Source organism: Mesocricetus auratus, unplaced genomic scaffold (genome assembly GCF_017639785.1).
Source record: "Mesocricetus auratus isolate SY011 unplaced genomic scaffold, BCM_Maur_2.0 Super-Scaffold_100007, whole genome shotgun sequence".
In the NCBI taxonomy this organism is placed as follows: domain Eukaryota; kingdom Metazoa; phylum Chordata; class Mammalia; order Rodentia; family Cricetidae; genus Mesocricetus; species Mesocricetus auratus.
In genome coordinates this window covers 43,536,355-43,543,719 of record NW_024429191.1, presented here as the reverse complement: position 1 = coordinate 43,543,719, position 7,365 = coordinate 43,536,355, and the positions used below count along the sequence as shown (strand labels likewise).

The window sequence follows — 7,365 nt, the reverse complement described above, 5'->3', positions numbered from 1 at the left end:
TAAAATTGGGGGCTGGGTGTTGGCTGGTACCTCTATGTTTTTAAACCCTCTATTGGAATGCAAGCTGGAGATTTGAGCCACATTGCCACTGAAGTTTATTTTAAGGTTGAAGATCCTACAGACATAAGAAAAATAGAGTGTGATTAATCTTTGTAGAGGACTCAACATCTATTTTCTAGAAGCCTATTAACACCCAGATACTGGAATAAAATCACTGAATCTCAGGTGCTGAGTGATACTCTCATGCTGTACCCATGGTCCTTAAGCTAAGGGTTCAGCCTGAAGCTGCTGTCCTGAATGGTACTCTAGCCCAAAGAAAAGCACAGGCAGGGGGCAGGATGAGCATGGCTTCACAGAAGACAGCTTAAGGAAGGAGGGCCCTGGTGTTCCACCTGAGATCAAAGCCTATTGTTTGGTGTAGCTAAATGGACAACATAAATGGGAGGCCAATTCCATTCACAGCAGGAGTGGACTCTCCACAGAAGGCAGAAACATTCTGTCCTTGTCTTAAAAAAAAACAACTAAGAGAACCCTAGTCTTGTTCATTATCCATTAGTCCAAGATTCAAAACTTTAGACACCTTTAAGGGCACTTACGAGTTTGAAAGTTTGCCTGGATGGCTGTTTCCATTTGTACCTTAAATTGTATGAACAAAAACATCTACAAGTAAGAGATCGTTTGCACTCAATTTTGTTCTTTTATTATCTCTTCCATGGGAAAAGAGGAAGGCTACTGAGTGCAGCTGTTAGATACAATTCTGGTTTTGTGCAAGCCGCTTTTGCATAATGACAGGCAGAGAGAGGACTACAAAAGATTCAGAGGCACAAACAGAACAAATTAAAAGATGGGCAGAGCTTCAAATGAGTCTCTCGTGGCTGCTGGTGAAGACTCAGAGCAACTGAAAACAGACTGTGATGCTGAACGCTGAGGGTGCCCAAGTGAGGGAGACAAGTGGAAAAAGGGACCCGCGTTTGGGGCTTAACTCCCACAAACGGGATACTAACAAACAACCTGAAGATGACAAAACATGTAGAAATTAAAAAGATGTTTCACTTCCTTTAAACCCTGTTTTCTTTAGAGACGTGGACATCCGTGATGGATGTCCTATGACCTACGACAAACTTACCAGCATCCAGTATATTGTAAAACAGCTTAGCTTCTCTTGTTTGACAGCAGAGAAAAACAGACTATTATTTTAGTGTACTAGAGTATCTGGCCCTTTAAATTTTAGTAGATAAAGAAAATATTGATGGCATAGCAAACATTTTCTTCTTGGTCTTAAACCTGTAATAAAATGTTGCTGACAGAGTAATTATGAATGCTTTATATGTTCAGTGCCTATGTGCTCCTTTTCACTGAAGCAATTTAGGTCCCATTAATGCTAATCTCATTAGTACCCACTCAGAGACTGAGGACTCTCAATAAACTATTGATTCATTTGAGCCATTTAGGCAGGACAAGGGCAAGAAAGGGTGGGATTCCACCCACAACTGTGTTTCTTAGGATGTTTTCCGGTCATTAATGAGCTTTAAGTTATAACTCATATGAGAAAAAATGGGGAGGCAGGGAAATTGACTGAGTGACAGGTCTCAATCTGTGAAAGCTGGGGGAGCCCGAAAGGTGTTCTTAACTGAGGTCAGAGATGAGATACTACAAAGAAAGGGGGGATTTTCTTTCAAAAGCAACGAAAGTGGCATTCTGCTACACTCCTGGATGTTTAGGCCCATGTCCCCTCAATAGAAGAATTCAGTCATTCCCCCTGGAACTCAGATGACCATCCATGGGTCAGGTTTCCTTGACTTTGAATGCTTTGATCAGCCAAGAGACAAGAGGGGCTCCCCAGAGAGCTTGTGTCCCCATCTCAGTGATCTGCATGAATACAGCTATGTAATGAGGCTGCTTTCCATAGACCAGCCTGCAACTGGGATTGCAGTAATAAGCCCTCTCTGCCCTTTTGGGGTCACTCCAGAGCTTCTAAGGCTCCAGGTGTCTCAATCCCACCCCACTCCACAAGCCAACAGTCCCATCATAAAACAGAGGAAAAGTGGCAGACAGAATTGTGTCCAGGATCAACCATCCAGCTTTAAGATAAGTCGTTTAACCTCCCTGAGACTCAGGTTTCCTTACCTCTAAAACAGAAAATGATGGTCTCTAAAATGCACTTCTCGCCTGCAGCAGTAGTTTAATTGAAATCTTCCCTGTACATAGACAGAGTATCATTAACTGAGAAATGACTTAAGAGAAAAAGTGGCACAGGAGAAAGGCAGGAAAATGGAGGTCTCAATTCTATCAGGTTTCTATACCTAACGAAAGGGAGCTTTACCCTGGGAATTTTCGTACTCGGCTTAGTGGGGACTGGTGTTTATCATTTGCTAATACATGTTCAGAACATAAACAAACAAATCTCCTTTTCTGCTATAACCAAGTTTGATGCTGGTTACCCATGGGGACAGGAGAGAGGGACAGAGAGGAAAAAAAACTACTGCAACACATACTTAATAAACAAATATTAAAATGTCTTTTCTCTACCGACTGGTAAAAAAATATATTATATTTTGATATTTTTTCTTTTTAAATTATATTTGCTATTCATCCCAGCCAAAGTCGCGGCCAGTCATCTGGTAGAACTTGCGGTTGAAGGGCCGGTAAAAGTCACGCAGCTGCCTCAGCACCTCCCGTGCAATGACAGGATGCGCACGACCCTTGGTCTTGCCCAGGCAGTGCGGCTTGCCACTGCCCTCTGCCTTCTTGAGGCACGGGAAGCCCTTGGTCTGGTTGAAGTAGAAGTGCTTGTCAGTGATGATGTGCTTGAGGCCCAGGAAATCTTGCACACGGCGCAGTTCACCGGCTGGGTCGCTGACCAGCCGCTCCCCGCTCACGAAGAGCATCTGGCCTAGCGGGAAGTGGCGCAGCCAGGGCTCCAGGTGCTTGGCATACAGGCCGATCTGGATGGCGCTCCAGGACGTGTCGATAAGGCCCGCGCTGCGGTTGCGGAACGTCAGGCTCTCGAAGCTGGGGATGTCTGGCCGCTTGGACAGCGTCTGCGTGTAGTCTGAGATGGCCCTGGTCACCGGGTCGCGCACCACCACGATGAGCTTGGTGTCCTTGGACATGGCTGAGATGCGCGCGGGTGCCTCCCGGGTCACGAAGTAGCTGGGCGTCTTCTCCATAGTGATCTGACCCTCCAGAGTTCTGGGCATCAGGTCTCTACAGCAAGCAGAAATGTGTATTAGGACCTGGGGATAGTAAACCAAGTCCCCTTCTAAACCCCAAGAACTGGAGAAGTACTCTGTGGATTCAGACTTCCCTGGGGGAATTGTAGTTCCAGTTTCCTGATTCCCTGAATGCCTGTTGGCCATGGCTGCTCTGCGCTCCTTGAGTCATTGCCTCAGAACAGTTTTTATGGCAAAATAAAGGCTCTGTAAGTTACTGTTGTCCATGTACCATACTCAACATCAGTGATTTTTGTAGTGCTACCAAATGGCATTAACACACCCGATGCCACCCTGCCCATAACTGTCTTAGAGAGGATCTTTGTCCTTTATACAAAAGCCAATAATTTCTCTCAAAAGTGTCTCCTCACTAACAAAGGAATCCTTTTTAATGATTTGTTATTATTATTTTAATTATGTGTCTCTGCGTGGGTTTGTACAGACAAGTGTTGGAACTTCTGGAAGTGGTCCTAGGATCTCCTGGAGCTGGAGTTAAGAATGACTGTGAGCCTTCTGAGGAAAGAAGCCGTAGGAGCTGAACTCAGGCCCTCTGAAAGAGCAGCAAGCACTGGGAACCACTTAGCCTTCTCCCCAGTGCCTCCTTAGAAAAATGTAAATGTACAGTTATCCTGCCATTTCAACGACTTACTTCTCCCTAGTTTTGGTTACTTGTCTCCAACAACAGCCCAAAAATATTGCACAGAAATTTCAAGAATAAACAATCTGTAACTTTTAAATTGCATGCCATCCCGAACAGCACTATGGAATCTTCCACAGTCCCCTTCTGTCTATCCAGGACAGGAATCAATTCTTTGCCCAGTATATCCGTTTTGTATGCACTGCCTGTCCATTAGTCATTTAATCAAATTAGCTGTTACATTATCAAAGTCCATGTGCAATGGAGGCCCCAAAGGGAAAGAGCAGTGACAAGGACACCGAGCACAGCACACATTAAATGGCCAAGGTACCTGGCATGTGGGGAAAACAAAGGTAGCAGGGTGGTCTGGAATTAGCCTGGACTTCAGACCCCCACTGGGGCTCTTTGTGTGGCAGGGTAAGCCTCATGAGTACAGAGAAAATGGCTTTTATATAACCCAAAATGCTTGTCTTCACAACTCCTCGGGGTGCCATTTTGTATGTAATGGTTTGAAAAGTCCTGATTGTCATGTTCTAAATATCTCAGTTTCCTTTCTATTCCTGTGGCGTTTGATGGGAGTCCCTTCCATCCAGGGCTGATAATGCATGTGTTGGGGGCAGATAGGAGAGTGTGATCCCTGGCCGCATCCCTCTTTCCTGTAGGGCACTGGCCAGCTCTAATACTCTGTCATGTCTTGTGTGGATTTGGGACAATTCTAATTTTTCTAAAAACCATCTGGTGAGAATTTGCAGCTCTGTCTCCATTCTAGGTGACAGTTTGTGCAGTCTGTCTTTCTGCAGTCTGTCTTTCTGCAGTCTGTCTTTCTGTATTCCTTCTTGGCTAGGCACCCCTCCCCTCTTTCTAACTCACTGGTTTGCATCTCAGCGCTCGCCGGCATTCTTGCCAACGCCTATCAGTTACACAGAAGAGTTCTGATTTCCCCTTTGATGCAAGCGCCATCCGTGCCTGTATTTATTTGTTAAATCTAAAGGTTGCTTTGCTTTCCCGGCTCTGTAGTATCTACTTTGCATTTATACATAAAGGATCTGCCTTGGTTGGGTGCTTTTCTTTGTTGTACCCTTACCACCTACTCCACCTACACTGGTTGCTAAGCATACAAGAAGTAGAAAATGTGAAATGTAAAAGATGAAAACATGTCAAGTAAACCTCACTCACCTCATATCTTCTTCAAGAATGCAAAACGATGGCCAACTTCATTTATGAGCTCCTACCCCCACCCCTACCCTGCCCCATCTAATCCCTAACCATGCCAACTGGATAATCTAAAAGCCAGTTGGCAGACAGTCTCTCAATTACTTTGCAAGTATTTGCGCTCCCATGTGGGTTATTTCTGGTACATGTTCCTCTGCTTTTGCGGTGTCTAGTGCTAACAATGCCTCAGCTTATTTGATGGGACTTACATATTATATTTGTTACTTTGGCAATTTTAATCAAGTGATTTTCCTCTTCTTCTTCTTCTTCTTCTTCTCCTTCTTCTTCTTCTTCTCCTTCTTCTTCTTCTTCTTCTTCTTCTTCTTCTTCTTCTTCTTCTCCTTCTCCTTCTCCTTCTCCTTCTCCTTCTCCTTCTCCTTCTCCTTCTCCTTCTCCTTCTCCTTCTCCTTCTCCTTCTCCTTCTCCTTCTCCTTCTCCTTCTTCTTCTTCTTCTTCTTCTTCTTCTTCTTCTTCTCCTTCTTCTTCTTCAAGAATGCTAGTTGTATGTTTGCTCAACTCATTTTTAATTTTAAAAGAATTTTGCGATTTATTTTATAAAATGATACCTCACATTAACCATCTCTTAAATACACTCAAAGGCTAGGTGTAGGTGAGTACAGCCCAGAGCACATGCGACACAACTGAGATGTCCATTGCCTTTTCTCACCTGTGCAAGCCAGACTCCCTGAAGAGTCAGCTGGACCAAACTGCCTCTGGGACTTATGATGCCCTTGCACAAGACAAGCTGAGAAATCTGTTCTAAGATGGTGGAACTTCCCAATTTATGGAAAAGTGTTGGGCTCTAAGCAAACACCAGATCCTTTGGAGGAGTGAGGGGGTGTGTGTTGATGGAAAGACGCCGCCTGCCTCCCTGTCTATAATCATTGAGTTATAACTACTTTACTTCATATTTTTCACTGAATTTTAAAGAGAGGGCAGACTGCTCTCAGGAGTTCCTGGCTGCCTTGTCTCTGGGAGCAGATAGGCCCCTGGGAATCTTTCTCAGAGACCGAAATTGCAGACTGCTTGGCCAAAACAAACACTACTAAACCTCAAAAAAGGATCCATACTTCAAAAAGCTTATTCTAAATAGGTGCTTGAAAGGAGATGGCCCAAACAGGACTTCCCAAGAAAGTCACCCTCAACACCTCCTGTCACTCAGAGGATGGGGAGATCTGACTGGTTAGAGTGGGAGCAGAGAATTGCTATGTTGTGGGTGTGAGCTCTCAGCTCAAGATCAACAGTTCTGGAGACGGATTACGCTGTGCCTATGTAGTTAACACTCGTAAACCTAAGGACACAGAGTCAGGAAACTTTATACTAAGCACAGTTTACAAGTTTTTTTTAAGTACTCAAGAAGGAACAAAGGCTTTGAAAGAGGGATCTAGCTAAACTATGTCTTTCAGCTTAAAGATAACTAAACGCAGGGGCTAAGTACTCAAAGGGCCTGTGGTTTTGTTTTCATCTTGCTAGACCAAAGGGAAATAAAATAATTTTTGACAGTTAGTAGAGCTGATCTGAAATCAGAAAATGCAGTTTGTGGCTTATCCCTTCTAATGGCTGACAGGGCTCCGGGGAGACAAGCTGGGACTTAACTTGACTAAAGCCCAGCTTATTCATCTCAACAGAAAAGCCAAGCCTAATGCCTCAGGAATCCGGCCTATAAAAGTTGGCAGTGTGATTGTTGCAGAGGTCATAGGAAGCATTATTACTCTGAGGGGGGTGACGATGAATGTCCTGATTCCCAAGGGGAAGGAAGGTCCAGATAATGGGGCTCCAGATAAAACCAGAAATGCCTTCTTTACTATGACCCTGGGGTACCCAGCATCCGCACAGGCATTGAAGGTCATGAGCTGTTCACTCTCTTTGGAGAGACATATGTTGACTGGTTGTGTTGGCAGAGGTGCACACATTCTGTAAGTGGATTCAGTTACCTCCCACAAGGGGTCATCACTCCAGAAAGAACTATTCATTGGAGCTTGTATCTGCTTGACACGTCATACCGCCCTCACTTTGGAGCTGATCCATAACTGGGACTAGGATTGTGCCTGCAGGGAATGTTAGAGCCAAGCAGGCAGCATAGCAGACAGGTTAAGTAGATTGTTCTTCTGTACCAAAGCCTGTGGTCAAGACACTAGTTTATGGCAGGAGTGCTAGAATGACTGGGAGAGCTTTCCCACTCCAAAATGGACAGGAGACACACCCGCCCGTGTGGCTGGGCCTCTTAGTTAGTCTGAGAATCAGGAAGCCCCCTTGGGTTAGGCAGCCAATGCTTCACCATTGTCTGCATACAGACACCTCACT

General features: G+C 44.8%; 1 protein-coding gene across 1 annotated transcript in view; it reads right to left on the bottom strand.

Annotated features, from left to right (window-relative positions):
* Positions 1-674: 674 nt before the first annotated feature.
* Positions 675-7,365, bottom strand: part of Hs3st3a1 (heparan sulfate-glucosamine 3-sulfotransferase 3A1) — an 83,558-nt gene continuing 76,867 nt past the window's right edge. Inside the window, exon 2 of the mRNA XM_005067854.4 lies at positions 675-3,207. Within this exon, the coding sequence (XP_005067911.2) occupies positions 2,586-3,207 (622 nt within the window). The 3' untranslated portion in view covers positions 675-2,585. The remainder of the gene's footprint in view (positions 3,208-7,365) is intronic.